This window comes from Pelobates fuscus, chromosome 10 (genome assembly GCF_036172605.1).
Source record: "Pelobates fuscus isolate aPelFus1 chromosome 10, aPelFus1.pri, whole genome shotgun sequence".
NCBI lineage: Eukaryota > Metazoa > Chordata > Amphibia > Anura > Pelobatidae > Pelobates > Pelobates fuscus.
In genome coordinates this window covers 559,686-578,162 of record NC_086326.1, presented here as the reverse complement: position 1 = coordinate 578,162, position 18,477 = coordinate 559,686, and the positions used below count along the sequence as shown (strand labels likewise).

Sequence of the window (18,477 nt, the reverse complement as noted above, 5' to 3'; positions counted from 1 at the left end):
CATATCTCCCACGTGTGATTACTAAATCTGATTAGAAATGATCCAATCAGAATTAATCTAATGGTTTAAATACGTACCTTTCCTGTTCCTCCCCGCCCTGTTGTGGTCTTTGCTTACTACTATTGCTACTGAACTTGTGTTTCTGGTTACGTACTCTCTGGCTTGTTAATCTGACTTTGTGACTTTCTCCTACCCTTTGACCTCGGCTTGTTTCTCGTTATTCTGTCTTCTGGTTCCCCTTACTCGGCTTGTCTCCTGACGATTCTTTGTGTGCTTAGCCCGGCCACTCTAAGGTCCGGTACTGCACCTTTTCTGTGTGTGTGTGTGTGTGTGTTAGCGTGTTGGGTTCCCCGAATCGTGACACCCATGCCCAAAACAGTTCCAGAGAATTAGTGCTAACGGTCAGTCTCTCTGTCTGGAGTACAAAAGTACATACTTCACACGAACAGAGCCTTTTAAAGTGCATTGGGCAAGGTATATTGCAGGGTCCATAGTCCTGAGGCAGGAGGCTGGCCAGCAGGCCCCTCCAAGAACCATTGACGAGGTTACTTTTGTCAAACTTTATAATTTTCCAATATTTAATTTTTATTGAAGTTTTCGCATAGTTAACTAAACTCATATATAAGTAAACACATATTCTATCTATGAACAGAATGTCAAGCAATGCATATATCCTGTGTATAGGGTAACAACTTTGTCATGGTAAGACTGTATGTTAAAACATATGATATTGGTGTCAAAGGGCATTACAGTGTGCCAGTTCGGAGTATGCCTACTCAAGCGGTGATATATCGTAGTTTATTCCTATTCTGCAAAATCTACCAGGTTGAATAGTACTGAAGATCAATTCTATGCTTGTGCGGTGACATCCGCTTCTACCGGTGTTAGCCCCTAGGAACTGAGTATCTAACGTCCCTACATACATCAGTCTGCACTCTGCAGTTTATTCAGCTAGATAACCATCGTCGTCGTATCTTGGCTATGCCTACTGTATGCTTTGTACTGGACTATACCACAGATGACATCTTAGTCTTGAGTGAATACCTAGATTAACACATAGATACCTAAATAAAAAAATAATGTATATATATATATATATTAAAATTAAAAAAAATAATTTTTGGAAAGAAAGAACATAGGGCTGGGGGCGGGGGTAGAGGGTAACAGCCTGTTGAGGAGGTCTTCTTGGGTGCCTCCTAGAGTACTTTGGGGGTCCATTATTGTATCTGGTTTGTCTGTGTCTTAAACATATTGGTCTCTGATCACTAGCCATCTGTGCCATCCAATGGTATATGTAACCCCATTTCCGTTCAATCAGCCTGCCATTTGCTCATATGTGCTCGAGGAGTCTAGTAATAACCTCGGACCGTGTGGGGGCCTGTGATTGTTTCCATCTGTAAGCAATTGCAGTTTTAGCTGCTATTAAACTATGAATAACTAAATAGACCACATCCTCGGGGACTACATCCTCTTGCCAGAGTTTGTCAATGCTCGGACATGTCCAGAAAATGTGGTGCAGGGTACCCACTTGCCTCAAACACCGCCAACACATGCTGGACGACCCCGGGTATATGTGTGCTAGCTTGGTGGACACCAGGTACCATCGCATAGTGAGTTTGCAAAATGCTTCCCAGTGGTTTAAGCTGCTAGAGACCTTTTTAGTTTTCCTTTGTGTCTGGAGCCAGGTTGCTAGTGAAAATTGCATACACAGGTCTGTCTCCCATTTCTGCATATACAAGAGTTTCTCTGTGTCTCCTAGAGCCATGAAAGTATTATAGCAGAGTGACAGTGCTTTGGTATTTGGTAGTTTCCCCATACATTTATGGACAAAGGGTGGCAGCATTTGGATCTCTTTTGCTCTAAGTTTATGTTCCTGCATAATACTTCTAATGCGTAAATAGGGGAATATTTCCCTGGATGGTAAGGAGTAGTCCCTAAGTAGTTCGGGGAACAGTTTAATGCCCGTACTGTTATATAGAGAGCGTATGTGTAAGGCACCTCATTTCATCCATGGGTCTAACTGCAGATCTGTCATGAGGATGGTCATGGCCTGTAGGGGAGCTGCCACAGTAGATCATTCTCGTCCATCAGTTTTTGGGTAATCATATGCGGAATAGAGTTTTAATAGCGGGCAACACATTGCTAGTCCTCCCGGGTTTTACGGCGCCAGCCCAGAGGGCATGTGGCACCGTGCCTTGGGACATACAGGCATTTTCCAACACCAGCCACATAGGAAGAGAGGTTTGTTCAATTGCTGAGAGGCCCTGTGCGAGTAGTGAGGCTTTATAGTACAATTTAGCATTGGGTACGTCAAACTTCATAATTAGTTGCACATGCTAAATAAGGAGATTAGACGTCTGGCAGACACCTTCTCGCCTTCTCTCTTCTTGCGAATTGATCACCATTTAGAAGACAGAAGATTATTGGTACTTTTATTTTGACACGGGATTAAACTCAACTACAGCTTGCATGCTGTCACGACACACTCCTTAGTTGATATTACCTCGTGCAGTACGCATTCACACCACTATCTCTGTATGGCACTGTTTCTTATTTCTTTTCATTAGCACTTCACCTGGTCCTTGTTTAGCACCTATACAGTTTGGTTTCTCCCCTCACTCCTTGCCAGATAATTGTTTCTTGTCTCCGGTTTCCCTGGTTCCTGGTTTCCTGTGATTCTTGCTCCTGGCTCCTGCATACTGTTCTTTGTTCCTGTGTTCTCCTGGTCTTCGTCCTGTGTCCTCCTGTTCCTTCATTGCTGTGCACTCCGATCCTGTGTTCTGGTTCCGTGATCTCTGCTTTATTTCCAGTGATCCTGACCCTGCAGCCTGGTTCATTTATTTTGCCTCTGGTTTTGCTTCCTGGTATATCTGCCTTGTGATCTTTGGATCTGTGTCCTACCTATTACTAGTGGTGCCTGCACAATCCTGCCTTCATACCAAAGGACTATTTAAGTATTCACTGCCAGCACTATTCATGCTTATCCTATATCGTTCTATACATTTTGTTCTGTGACTTTGAATATATTTATTATGTTGTTTTGTTATCTTTTTGTACTTTGATTCTCTTTAAAATATATTTCTTTATTTGCACTATTCATTGTGTCTTTTGCATTTATTCTTTGCTAAATTGGTTCCTACATTTAAAGGGATAGTGCTGTCTCTGGGCAGCACCCCTTCATGCCCATTACACATGCACTTGGTGATTCATCAAGAGGCCATTTAATTATTTACTTTTTTATACTCACCACGTAGTAAAAGGTAAATTCATCTGTATCTTTTGAACTGCGTGCTAACTTTTCATTTCCACACATGTCCTTCCCAATTCCTGCTGCGGTTAGTACATAGGACACCGTAATGCTGTGGCTTTTCCAGCAGCTCAGTTCTTCTTGAGTACTTTGTATTTGCAGGAAATTTCCAGATACAGAGTAAAAACGCAGAGCCGTATATTCAGCTGTAGGATAATCAGGGGTGTCCCAACCACGCCACTCTACGAAGTAGCACTGATTGGGATTCTTGTAAGAAGCCTGTAAGAATGAGAGATCAGTATTATTATATATGAGGGTTAAGCAGATCAGAACAAACTGAACTGGGGCTTTATTGCTTCTTATATACAACTTTTCCCATAAGGTTACCACCCATGTGGACCTTGTTGGGCACTGAAAACACAAACTCAACAACCAATAGTTTACAGTCACACAGTTAAACACTCCCATTCATTACAGTAAATTCCTCCCCTCTGCTTGGGAGATAATTGAGTTAATTGCTGTATCAACTCAATTATCTCCAAGCGAAAAATAAACTTTTTACATATTTTTTTACAACTTCAAAATTATACATGCAATGTCAATAAAACGTACATTTTCTGAATGAGCATAGTTAGGGAACAAACATATCCAAAAATCATATGAATTGGCCCAGTGGTTCGGGAGATAGCTGGAAGTCTCATTTGACCGACCGCTTTTCCTGCCCAAAACAGTTGCACAGATTTTGGCTGTGCGGCCGGTCCATTCACCACAGTTCAAATACTGTTTGAATGCACGAACGGGGGCCGTTCCTGCAAATATGCAATGTTAATGTGGCGTGCGTATTGTCGAACGCTCTTCGACACCTGCCAAAGCGCCGACGTTCCAGAGAAGGTAAACGTTCAGCGGTGTTCGTGCCGTCGCGTATCCGATTTTAGTTCCATGAACTCGACGGCAAAACACCGCTGACCGCATTTGGCTAAATTAAAATGGGCGCTGCCACGTGTTCGTATGCCGAACGGTGGCCCCTTCGACTACTTCGGCTCTTCGGCTGCATCCGTAGTGCCATTTCAAAAGTGTAGAACTGTAGCAGTACATTTAAAAGGGCCAGAAACAGACTTCAAAATACAATAGCCATAAATAGAGGTTTTTATATAGCAATACCACCCAGAGGGCATAGTCACAAGGCAAAAGGCTAGCCATTAGTCCTCTCCAAGAACAAGTGGTGAAGGGCAATTTGTCACAAGATAGATAGAAACAGATAGATAAATAGAAATAGATAGATAGATAGATAGATGAGATAGAAAGAGATAGATAGGAGGGATAGACCGATTATTCCATTTGAAAAAGTATTTTTGACGAAACGCGTTATGGCTATTTAATATTGTGTTCTTTTATATATATTAAAGTATTTTTGGTCATTTTATTGTGCCAATTATCTTTTTTATAGACACATAATCTTTTTTTACCCTGGCTTTTTAGTATTATCTTATTCACCTTTTATTGGTTTTATGTAAAACCTTTGAAATACATCTTTGGAAGTTTCCTGTACCTAAAGAAATCCTTAGGTGGGGATAAATCCACCCACGCTGTCATCACAGAGCAGTTGGTCTGCTCTTGTCTTGTAAGTACATTCTTTTATTATTTTATCAATATTACTATACAGTGTGCACTATTGGTTGTCTCTTTTTATCCGAGAATTGGACAACAGTGACGGAGAGGAATCCATTTATATCCCACAAGCGGGGATTAAACCGCTGTATGCGCTTCACCCCAGAGCTGGTTATTAGCTCTGGCAAATGTGAGTTTTATATTATTACTCTTTTACGTCTACATTTGAATTTTACATACTGCACCATTGGTTGCCCTTCTCTCTTTTTATCTTTCATATAAAGCGGATCCTCTACAATAGTAGAAGACCTCATCACCAAAGACCATCTGTAAGGATAAAATATTTTGACTTTTTCCTTTTAACTGGACTTTTTATTACTGATTGTGGCGCAGCCTTTTTTATTGTTTTCACTCGATTATTGGTTTTACCGATATTATCAGCTGATATTCGGTATTTTCGGCAATATTGGTTTCGGCCAATAGAGATACTGATATTGCCGATAATACATACCAGGACCGCCGGTGCCATGACAAGCCTGGTGGTCCTGGGGGGGGGGGGAGGGAGGGGCCGCAGCAAGCAGTTACTTACCTTTCCAGCAGCTCCTTATGTAAATCTCGCGAGTCCCGCAGCCGCAGAGTGTTGCCACAGGTTACCATGGCAACGCTCCACGCAGCATGCTGGCCGCTGAAATAGATATATAGATAGAAATAGATAGAAAGATAGATAGACAGACAGAGATGATAGATAGATAGATAGAAATAGATATATACCTCCTTAAATGCCCCTGTAACCTCCTATATATAGCAAGAACAATCCGCTGTCTCAATACAAGAATAGCAGAACATGTGAGAAATATCAGAAAAGGATTGGAATCACATAGTGTTTCCAACCATTACAAGCTAACATATAATCAAAACCCAGAGGGACTTTTTTTTCTGTGCTATCAAGCTCATTAAAAAGGATTGGAGAGGAGGGGATTACACTAAAAGATCGGAATGGAAGAGATGAAGTGTATTTTTAATTTTAACACAATGGGGACAAGGGGAGGGGGGAGAACACTATGGGACAAGGGGAGGGGGGAGAACACTATGGGAGGGACAAGGCACTATGGGACAAGGCGAGGGGGGACACTATGGGAGGGAAAGAGCACGATGGGACAAGTGGAGGGGGGGAGAACACTATGGGACAAGGTGAGGGGGGGTGGGTGACACTATGGGAGGGAAAGTGCACTATGGGACAAGGGGAGGGGGGCACTATGGGAGGGAAAGTGCACTCTGACACAAGTGGAGGGGGGGATAACACTATGGGAGGGAAAGTGCACTATGGGACAAGGGGAGGGGGGGAGAACACTATGTAACAAGGGGAGGGGGGGCAGAACACTATGGGAGGGAAAGTGCACTATGGGACAAGAGGAGGGGGGAGAACACTATGGGAGGGAAAGTGCACTATGGGACAAGGGGAGGGGGAGAACACTGTGGGAGGGAAAGTGCACTATGGGACAAGAGGAGGGGGGAGAACACTATGGGAGGTGAAGTGCACTATGGGACAAGGGGAGGGGGGAGAACACTATGGGAGGGAAAGTGCACTATGGGACAAGGCGAGGGGGGGACACTATGGGAGGGAAAGAGCACTATGGGACAAGTGGAGGGGGGGAGAACAATATGGGACAAGTGGAGGGGGGGGTGGGGACACTATGGGAGGGAAAGTGCACTATGGGACAAGGGGAGGGGGGCACTATGGGAGGGAAAGTGCACTCTGGGACAAATGGAGGGGGGAGAACACTATGGGAGGGAAAGTGCACTATGGGACAAGGGGGGGGGGGAGAACACTATGGAAGGGAAAGTGCACTATGGGACAAGGGGAGGGGCGACACTATGGGAGGGAAAGTGCACTATGGGACAAGGGGAGGGGGGGACACTATGGGAGGGAAAGTGCACTATGGGTCAAGGGGGGGAGGGGGGGTGAGACCACTATGGGATCAGAACACTATTGGACAAGGAGAGGGGGGAGAACACTATTGGACACGGGGATGGGGGTTAAAGAACACTATGGGACATGGGAGGAGGGGTTAAAAATCACTATGGAACAGAGGAAGGGGGGGTTAAAATCACTATGGGACAGAGGAAGTGGGGGGGTTAAAATCACTATGGAACAGAGGAAGGGGGGGTTAAAATCACTATGGGACAGGGGAGGGGGATTAAAGATCATTATAGGACAGGAGAGGGGAGTGGGTGGTAAGGAACACTATGGGACAGTTTGTTCAGAATATTTTTTTTCTGGGTTTCCTCCTCTAAAAACTAGGTGCGTCTTACGGTGTGGTGCGTCTTATGGAGCGAAAAATACGGTATATACTTGGGATTTTTAACAACACCTATCCATTTCTAATACTTTTAAGCCATTCCATCCATTTGACCTTATTATTCTTATATGTTTTTTAAAGAAATATGCCTGATTCATCTTTAGAGTCTCCTAAATAGGAACAATGTATATATTTTAACCCCTTAAGGACAAATGACATGCGTGACATGTCATGATTCCCTTTTATTCCAGAAGTTTGGTCCTTAAGGGTTTAAAAGGAGCAATAAGATATTTTATTAAGTTAATCTATACATTGCACTTTATTACCTCTATGCCCTTCTTAAGGAAATGTCGATGACTCCTCTTTCAAATCTTTTACTAAGACAATATACAGTATAATATGCAGTTTGGTTTCTATTCCTATTTTTTCTAATTTTTATTATCCTTAAAACCCTTTCTAAAAATATGCCTCTGATGAACCTTTAAAGTTTTTTTTATCACATTGAAAAATAGTACAACCGGTATGCTTTTAAGGCTCTGATTTGCATAACTGACATGTTTTTGGAAATTAATATTTTTTCCATGGTGTATTATTCACTGCTGTTTTTGCACAATATTGCTAAAATATAATATCAACAACAGAGTTTCGTTTTTTTTGTCCAGAAGATTGGTTGAATTGACAAGTATAATGTATAGTTCAAGCTAAAGTGATAACCTATCCCTCGAAGACATATGAATGCTCAATATAACAATCGTATAGACAGGAATGCATGTTTTCACACATACTAATAAAGTTGTCTTATTGAAAATTCACACGATCGGAACGCAAACTGGAAGCGGAAGAACGCAAGCGCTTGATGGTGGAACACACGTTGCGTTCCAACAGTCCAGTTTGCCGAAACTAGGGAGTAAAAAACCCGGAAATGAGAATCAAGCAGGCTATTTAACCCCTTCAGGACAGAGTCAATAGTGCACGTTCTGATCAAAACAAAATGTAAACAAAAACTGGAATTTGCGCTATATGTCTGTTCACCCGCAGTTCACCTCTTTCATATTATATACACCCACACTTATTAGATATCAGTTTGATCAGGAGAAACAGGGTTTTCATTTCATATCAAATATTTGTATATGAAAAATAATCTATTATGAATAAAATAAAAAAACTATGAGAAACTATGAGAATTTTTTTTTCAGTTTTTTCACATTGAAATTTTCCAGATTAGTAATGTTACCTTTGAGACCATGTGGTAGCGCAGGAATAAGATTTACCCCCATGATGGCATACCATTTGCAAAAGTAGACTACCCAAGGTATTGCAAGTGGGGTATGTTCATTCTTTTGTTTTAGCCACTTAGTCACAAACACTGGCCCACAGCAGGACACGATAGTGGCGTCGTGGAGCCCGAGAAATGTTCGTCCATCTCTTTGAGAGCGATCACATGGCCCCCGGGGGCCTCATTTGCTGAGGGAGGGCTGCCTGGGCTGTCAGGCAGTCCTCCCGAAGGGGATCGCGGCGGAGGTGAGTAAGTCTCACCTCCTGGGGGCTTCAGCCGTTACGTTGTTCTATGCCGCCACCACGGCTTTAAAGCCCATTATAATGGGGACGGCATAGAACGCCGTAACGGCATTAAGGGGTTAAAGAGAAAAAGTTATAAGAAGATATACAGCCAACGGAGGAAGCCCATTTAAGGGCGAAAAGCGTTTTGGACATTTATTGGACTATTCAGTCACTCAGAGACACTCTCATCTGGTATCTATATTTATTTATTTTCTTGTTTTAAACATTGTATTTTAGTATATATTTTTAATGGATTACCAATAAAAGCAAATCGTTCTTGGAAACTTTGCTGTGGCATCCTGTATATACACACCTAATACAGGGAATACTGAATAACCATCACCACTTTGGGAAGCAAAAGGAACCCAGATAGATAGATAGATAGATAGATAGATAGATAGATAGATAGAAAAAAGAAATAGATAGATAGAAATAGATAGATATAAATAGATATATAGATAGAGATAGAAAGATAGATAACTTGGATAGAAATAGATAGAGATAGATAGACAGACAGATAGATATAAATAGATAGATATATAGATAGATAGAGATAGAGATAGATAGAAAGAAATAGATAGAAAGAGATATATAGATAGAGATAGATAGATATAAATAGATAGATAGAGATAGATAGAAAGAAACAGATAGAGATAGATAGAAACAGATATATAGATAGATAGAGAGATAGAGATAGATAGATAGAAACAGATAGATAGAAACAGATAGATAGAAACAGATATATAGATAGATAGATAGAGAGATAGAGAGATAGAAACAGATAGATAGTGTAAGGAAACCACGTTTAACCAAATCGCGTTCGGTAGTTTCCTCCCGGACGGTCAGAGCCTAAGGTAGCGAGAGTCCGGTTCGGTAGTTACAGGGACGAAGTCCATACGGAATATAACAGCTGCATAAGATAATTCCCTCGTTACAGCATACGAATTCCAAATAACAGTCAGAGTCCAGGTTCAGGATACAAGCAGAACTAACGTTTATTCACACACATGGCTTTTTATGCAGGTCCCCATGCAAGGGGACATCCCACAGGGAGGAGTAACATTTATCCAATCCCGAACAGTAAAAATATAAAACACACCCAATACAAACAGGCAGTTCCCTCCCCTAGTCCTGGAGATAATCAGGTCTGATATAGTAACAACCTAATTATCTCCAGGCTGAAAATTCACTATTTTCCCCAATTTCTGGAACACCCCTTTATACCTGGGGTATCCCCACAAATACTATATCCCCTGATAGCCCCGATCCGGGTGACCAACATATCCAAATTTCACCCGGATCGGTTCAGGGGTTCGCAAAAAGTATGGAAGTCCTTTGTGACCGGTCCACTGGGGCCGGACTGCCCAAAATAGTTCCAGAGGTTCGTGTGGTTTTGCCGGTCACTTCAGAAAAAGGGAAGAAATGCATAAAAGTACCGAATGAATTCCCCTGGCTCCTAGCAGCGATTGTTCCCCTCATTCGTGTGCATCTTTGTACCGAATAGCGCTCTCCTAGCTAATCGGTATCACTAGTTCCAGCGTTCGCATGATGGAGACCGGTGTTTGGGAAGTCGAGTGTCCGATTTTAGTTCCAGACACTCGACGACCAAGTCCCGCTGCCTTTGTTTGGCGAAAAAAAAGATGGCCGCGGTTTTCTCTGCCACGTGGCGTTCGACAGTACGAACGCTGACCGCACACAGAGAGGGTGAAAGTGATGCCGGCTTTGAAGTTAAGTGAGCCAGGGGTGGTCTCTGTTCGGCAGACCCATCTGCCGAATGAAAAGTACACAAAAAGCAAGAACTATGCAACAAAATATCGAATAATATAGTCATTTCTTCACACTGCTCCCCTATAAGTCCATAGGTCGGCATACCCGCCTAGACCCTGTCGGGTTGGCTTGGGGATGTCCGAGAAAAGTAGCGGTTTAGGAGTCCAGTTCGGTCTGGCGTGACAGGCCATCCGCATTACCATTTTGCTTTCCGGGCCGGTACTGCATAGTAAAATTATAAGGTTGAAGGGCTAGGCTCCACCGTAATAGCCTGGGATTGTCTCCAGCTACCCGGTTAAGCCATACCAAGGGGTTGTGGTCCGTCATAAGGGTAAATGCCGCCCATACAAATAGGGCTGTAGCTTCTTGAGTGCCCACACGAGGGCCAAGCATTCTTTTTCTACGGTGGCATAGCTGACTTCTCGGGGTAACAGTTTACGGCTGAGGTATGCCACCGGGTGTTTCATGCCGTCTGTGCCCACTTGGCTTAGCACGGCTCCCAGTCCGAACATGGAGGCATCTGTGTGTACAAGAAATTGTTTAGTGTAGTCGGGTGCTGCCAACACAGGAGCCTCACTCAATGCCGCTTTAAGCTTCTGGAAAGCGTCCGTGCACTCTGGGGTCCAGGAAACCTGTTTGGGAAGGGCCTTTTTGGTAAGGTCGGTGAGGGGTTTGGCCAGGGCGCTGTACTCTGGGACAAACTTTCTATAATAACCGGCCGTCCCTAAGAAGGCTAGTACCTGGGTTTTGGTCCGAGGTTGGGGCCAGTTCGCTATGGCCTCTACCTTAGCTGGTTCTGGACGCTGTCTACCGGAGCCCACCCGGTGGCCGAGATACTGTACCTCGGCCAGTCCTACGTGACATTTGTCGGGTTTTAACGTGAGCCCTGCGAGGTGGATTCGTTGGAGTACCCTGGACACATGGCCCAGATGGTCTCCCCATGTGCGGCTGTAGACTGCAATATCGTCTAGATACGCGCATGCGAAGTCCTGAAACCCCTCCAGGAGCCTATCGGCCATCCTCTGAAAGGTAGCCGGGGCATTCTTCATCCCAAAGGGCATAACCTTGAATTGGTATAGCCCGAAAGGGGTGACGAATGCCGACTTGGGGATGGCCGCAGGCTCCAAGGGGATCTGCCAATAACCTTTGCACAGGTCCAGGGTAGTCAAGTAGTTCCCCCCCGCCATACGGTCTAAGAGCTCATCTATTCTGGGCATGGGGTAGGCGTCTGTTATGGTACGATCGTTAAGCCTCCGATAGTCTACACAGAAGCGCGTGGTACCGTCGCGCTTCGGCACTAGTACTACCGGGGAGGCCCAAGGACTTTGCGAGGGTTCTATTACCCCTAACTGTAACATATCCCTTAACTCGGTGAGCATATTCTCACGCACTGCTTCCGGGATCCGATATGGTTGTTGCCGCAGTGGCGTCTCTCCCTGGGTTTCCACGCGGTGTACCGCAGCGGAGGTATAGCCTGGGGTGGCTGAAAACATCTCTTGGTATCTCTGCAGCAGTTGCGTGGCCTCACCTTTCTCCAGGGGGTTTAAATTTTGACCCAAGCTTACTTGGTCAATAGTACAGGGAGCGGTGTCTAGTAAATCGGGGAGGGGTAGTCCCTCGCTATCTTCTGTGGCGGGCGCACACACGGCGCCCACATCCTCTGTTCTCTCAAAGTATGGTTTGAGCATATTCACATGGAAGGCTTTGGTCAGCCTTTCATCTGAGCATTTGCTCACGATGTAGGTGGTCTCGCTAACCCGTTCTACTACCTTAAATGGTCCCTGCCATGCGGCTTGTAGCTTATCCTTTTTAACTGGCCTCAAAGCTAACACCTTCTGCCCTAATTCTAGTACTCTATCTTGGGCTCCCCTATCGTACCATTTCCTCTGGTCCTCCTGGGCCGTCTGCAGGTTCTCCCGAACCGATGCAGTGAGCGCCCGCAGACGGTCCCGGAACTCCAGAACATACTGGACGATAGGGACTCCCCCCTCGTCTGTATTGCCCTCCCAGTGTTCCCGTACGAGCTCCAGTGGGCCCCGAACTTTTCTCCCGTACAGGAGTTCGAAGGGGGAAAACCCAGTGGAGGCCTGGGGCACTTCACGGTAGGCAAACAGAAGGTGGGGGAGGAATTTTTCCCAGTTCTTGTGGGACTCCGTAAAGGTTTTTAGCATCTGTTTTAGAGTGCCATTGAAACGTTCACAGAGCCCGTTAGTCTGGGGATGGTACGGGGCGCTGAACAGGGGTTTCACCCCACAGCTCTGCCACAATTGTTGTGTCAGGGTAGCCGTGAACTGAGTTCCCCGATCGGATAGGATCTCTTGTGGGAAACCTACTCGGGTGAAAATCTGAATAAGGGCTTCGGCCACGGTCTCTGCCTCTATATTGGTGAGGGCGACTGCCTCTGGGTATCTAGTGGCGTAGTCGACCACGGTTAGTATGAACTTTTTGCCCGACTGGCTGGGTCGGCTGAGGGGTCCTATTAAATCTACCGCTACTCGGTGAAAGGGCTGCTCTATAATGGGCAATGGGTGAAGTTTGGCCTTCCGAAGGTCTCCCCTTTTTCCCACCCTTTGGCAGACGTCGCACGTCCTGCAGTAATACTTGAGGTCCTGGGTGACCCTGGGCCAGAAGAAGGTTTGGGTTAACCTGTCTCTTGTCTTTTTAACCCCCAAATGTCCTGCTAGGGGAATGTCATGACTGAGTTTTAGCAATTCAGCCCGGAATTTACGGGGTACAATTAACTGTCTTTTGATGACCTGGGTGGCCCCCTGTCCCACCCCCTCGGTCACTCTATACAGCAACCCCTTATACCACTCAAACTTTTCGTGTGGGTTGTTCCCTGGGGTAACGGCCGCTGCCTTCCTATAACCCTCTAATGTGGGATCGGTACGCTGCTCTTGTTCAAACCCCTGGGGGGTATCCCAGAAAGGACAGGGAGGATCGGGTAAGGGGGGTATTTCGACTCTTACCTGGTTTTCCTCAGAGTGCAGCGGAGCTTCCAGTCTGGCTTGAGCTCGGGTGGTAACTGGGTATGCCTCGGCAGGGGGGTCTCGGGCCAGTTGGGAGGTCAAGCATCCTACATCATTTCCCAACAAAACCTCGGCGGGTAGTTCTTGCATAATCCCCACCTCCAGCTGTTTGGACCCGGAACCCCAATCAACAAGGATATTAGCGGTGGGCAGTTTGTGGATAGCGCCCCCAGCCACCCTCACAGCGACTGTGCGTCCGGTGCGAGCTTGCGCTCTGATCGTGTGAGGTTGCACCACAGTCAAAGTAGCCCCAGAGTCTCTCAGAGCCCGGGCCCCCACGCCATCTACGGTAATCCATTGGCGGTGGTGGTCCCGGTTGTCACCCCCAGCTTGAACTGGGTTGACCTCGTGTAACACACTCCACTGTTCTTCTTGGTTAGGAACACCGGTTGTGCCTTCCTGTTGCACACAATGAGCAGCTGCCCTGGGTTGTTGTGGGGGTTGCCTTTCCCAGCTTCCCCGGTTTAAGCGAGGGCACTGATTCTTATAATGCCCTGGTTGTTTGCAATAATGACACACTGCAGGGGGGCGTGGTGTGTTTGCTGGGTTCGGTGAAGGGTTACTCATGGAGGGTCTAGGAGGGGTAGGGGTTGTTGGAGCCTGGTAGTTAGGCTTAAAAGGTGGTCTGCTCACCCCTTGCTCCTTCCTCCTATTATCCTGATACTCATCCGCTAACCTGGCGGCTTCCTCCACAGTTTTTGGTTTTCTATCTTTAACCCAGTCTTTTATGTCCTCTGCAGAGTGATTAAAAAATTGCTCCAGTAACATAAGTTGCAAAGCATCCTCCAGGGTGGTTGCTTGGCAGCCCTTCATCCAATTGCGGGCCGCCCGTTGTAGCCGAAATGCCCATTCCGTATGGGAATCTCTCCCAGTCTTTCTCAGATCTCTAAACTTTTTCCGGTATGCCTCCGGAGTTACAGCATATCTGGCCAACAAAATGTCTTTTATTTTTTCATAATTATGTATGTCCCCCTCAGGTACTGCTCGCAGCGCCTCGGCTGCTCTACCTGACAATTTACTGCTAATGACTGCAGCCCATTTCGTGGAGTCTAATCCCTCCAGTGCACATTGGCGTTCAAAGTCTTGCAAGTAACTGTCAATTTCCATCTCATTGTCATTAAAAGATTTAAAGGCTGCATAGTTTACCTTCTTTGGTATTTCCCCAGTACTTCCCGGGGAGTGTAGTAAATCCCCCTGTGACGGTCTGTCCCGGTCCTCTCGCTCTTTTTGCGATTGTCTAGCTTGTGCCATGACCTGCAGAACCGCCTCTGTAGCTGGGTTGGGTCCCAACAGACTGAGCATCCATCGGATGTCCTTTTGCATCACGTTTTCTTCCTCTTGATCCATTTCTGTGTTGCTGGTATTATCGCTCTGTATTAATTCTGCAATTAACGTGGCTTTTGTCTTGTTACTTGCCACTCTGCCTCGAGCTTCCAGTAAATCCTTTAGTGTGGTTCTTTTAAGTAGCTGGTACTGCTGAGCCATTCATTCCCTTGCTTGGTTTGCAATGTCCATTCGGGATTCGAATCCCTCCGCTTGCCACCAGTTGTAAGGAAACCACGTTTAACCAAATCGAGTTCGGTAGTTTCCTCCCGGACGGTCAGAGCCTAAGGTAGCGAGAGTCCGGTTCGGTAGTTACAGGGACGAAGTCCATACGGAATATAACAGCTGCATAAGATAATTCCCTCGTTACAGCATACGAATTCCAAATAACAGTCAGAGTCCAGGTTCAGGATACAAGCAGAACTAACGTTTATTCACACACATGGCTTTTTATGCAGGTCCCCATGCAAGGGGACATCCCACAGGGAGGAGTAACATTTATCCAATCCCGAACAGTAAAAATATAAAACACACCCAATACAAACAGGCAGTTCCCTCCCCTAGTCCTGGAGATAATCAGGTCTGATATAGTAACAACCTAATTATCTCCAGGCTGAAAATTCACTATTTTCCCCAATTTCTGGAACACCCCTTTATACCTGGGGTATCCCCACAAATACTATATCCCCTGATAGCCCCGATCCGGGTGACCAACATATCCAAATTTCACCCGGATCGGTTCAGGGGTTCGCAAAAAGTATGGAAGTCCTTTGTGACCGGTCCACTGGGGCCGGACTGCCCAAAATAGTTCCAGAGGTTCGTGTGGTTTTGCCGGTCACTTCAGAAAAAGGGAAGAAATGCATAAAAGTACCGAATGAATTCCCCTGGCTCCTAGCAGCGATTGTTCCCCTCATTCGTGTGCATCTTTGTACCGAATAGCGCTCTCCTAGCTAATCGGTATCACTAGTTCCAGCGTTCGCATGATGGAGACCGGTGTTTGGGAAGTCGAGTGTCCGATTTTAGTTCCAGACACTCGACGACCAAGTCCCGCTGCCTTTGTTTGGCGAAAAAAAAGATGGCCGCGGTTTTCTCTGCCACGTGGCGTTCGACAGTACGAACGCTGACCGCACACATAGAGGGTGAAAGTGATGCCGGCTTTGAAGTTAAGTGAGCCAGGGGTGGTCTCTGTTCGGCAGACCCATCTGCCGAATGAAAAGTACACAAAAAGCAAGAACTATGCAACAAAATATCGAATAATATAGTCATTTCTTCACAGATAGAAACAGATATATAGAGATAGAGATAAAGATAGAGATATGAACTGAGAACTGAACTGAGAAAAGTCAAGCGTGCAGCTGCCAAGATGCCACTTGCCACCAGTTTGGCCATATTTCAGAGCTGCAACATCACTGGAGTGCCCGAAAGCACAAGGTGTGCAATACTCAGAGACATGGCCAAGGTAAGAAAGGCTGAAAGACGACCACCACTGAACAAGACACACAAGCTGAAACGTCAAGACTGGGCCAAGAAATATCTCAAGACTGATTTTTCTAAGGTTTTATGGACTGATGAAATGAGAGTGAGTCTTGATGGGCCAGATGGATGGATTGGTAAAGGGCAGAGAGCTCCAGTCCGACTCAGATGCCAGCAAGGTGGAGGTGGAGTACTGGTTTGGGCTGGTATCATCAAAGATGAGCTTGTGGGGCCTTTTCGGGTTGAGGATGGAGTCAAGCTCAACTCCCAGTTTCTGGAAGACACCTTCTTCAAGCAGTGGTACAGGAAGAAGTCTGCATCCTTCAAGAAAAACATGATTTTCATGCAGGACAATGCTCCATCACACGCGTCCAAGTACTCCACAGCGTGGCTGGCAAGAAAGGGTATAAAAGAAGAAAATCTAATGACATGGCCTCCTTGTTCACCTGATCTGAACCCCATTGAGAACCTGTGGTCCATCATCAAATGTGAGATTTACAAGGAGGGAAAACAGTACACCTCTCTGAACAGTGTCTGGGAGGCTGTGGTTGCTGCTGCACGCAATGTTGATGGTGAACAGATCAAAACACTGACAGAATCCATGGATGGCAGGCTTTTGAGTGTCCTTGCAAAGAAAGGTGGCTATATTGGTCACTGATTTGTTTTTGTTATGTTTTTGAATGTCAGAAATGTATATTTGTGAATGTTGAGATGTTATATTGGTTTCACTGGTAAAAATAAATAATTGAAATGGGTATATATTTGTTTTTTGTTAAGTTGCCTAATAATTATGCACAGTAATAGTCACCTGCACACACAGATATCCCCCTAATATAGCTATAACTAAAAACAAACTAAAAACTACTTCCAAAAATATTCAGCTTTGATATTAAGTTTTTCGGGTTCATTGAGAACATGGTTGTTGTTCAATAATAAAATTAATCCTCAAAAATACAACTTGCCTAATAATTCTGCACTCCCTGTAGATAGATAGAAAGAAATAGATAGAAATAGATAGATAGATAGATAGATAGATAGATAGATAGATAGATAGATAGAAATAGATAGATAGAAAGACATGGAGAGATATAAATAGATATATAGAAATAAATAGATAGAGAGAAATAGAAAGAAAGACAAAGATAGATAGAAAGAAATAGATATATAGATAGAGAGAGAGATAGACAGATAGATAGATAGATAGATAGATAGATAGAAAGAAATAGATAGAGATAGATAGAAAGAAAGAAAGAAATATATAGAAATAGATATAGAGATAGATGGCTAGAAAGAAAGTGTGTGTGTATCTTTATTTAAAATCTGTGTGTTTTTATACAAACACTGTATATAGAGATTACTTACTTTGGGCTAGAGGGTTACCATAGGAGGGGGGCGGGCATAGACAGCGAGCTTGCAAATGCGCATACCACACCATACATGCGTGGTAGAGGCGCTGAATTCCTTCATAGAGCGGCATTCAATGCTGCTCTATGAAGAACGCAGTTGGTGCAGCACGAAGCCGCTCATGCGCACCAGATCACGATGACGCTTCTCTGAGATTTTCTCATTTTGATTAAAAAGGGGGCGTGGTCTGACAGGGATCTCTGCGCTGGAACCGAGGTAAGTTTATATGCTAAAAAAAGACTCTAAATTATTTTTTATAAGGGGAAGTTCATATAAAAGCAAGAAAGACGTCTGGGGGACCTGTCTTTCTTGCTTTTATATGTTGACTACAGTGATCCTTTAACTAATTTTATTGTCAGCCACTCCACACAAGTTTTGTTCCCATACATCCCTCTTAACCCCTTAAGGACACATGACATGTGTGACATGTCATGATTCCCTTTCATTCCAGAAGTTTGGTCCTTAAGGGGTTTTCCATACTTAAATACATAAATTTCCATACTTAAGCAAGAGTATGTGAAAAGTTTTAGGGTTGCCACCTGTTACGGTTGACTCCAGGCTGGCTGGAAGTTGGACCGTAGAAAATGATGCTCCTAGCGCTCACCAAAGGACCATCAGCACCGTAGACACTATAACTACTGCGTAGCCACCATAAGTACTGCAGACACCACGAACCACCACTGCTGGGCTGGTATCTCGCTGTCTACTCTGCGCCCTGGACCTACAACCAGGATCCAGGTTCCAGTAGGTGAACCTCTTCCTTCTG

General features: G+C 45.0%; 1 protein-coding gene across 1 annotated transcript in view; it reads right to left on the bottom strand.

Moving 5' to 3' along the window:
- The window catches only part of LOC134575542 (ovostatin-like), a 279,761-nt gene that overhangs the window by 162,165 nt on the left and 99,119 nt on the right, over positions 1 to 18,477 (bottom strand). The window contains exon 12 of the mRNA XM_063434840.1: positions 3,248 to 3,526. Within this exon, the coding sequence (XP_063290910.1) occupies positions 3,248 to 3,526 (279 nt within the window). The remainder of the gene's footprint in view (positions 1 to 3,247; positions 3,527 to 18,477) is intronic.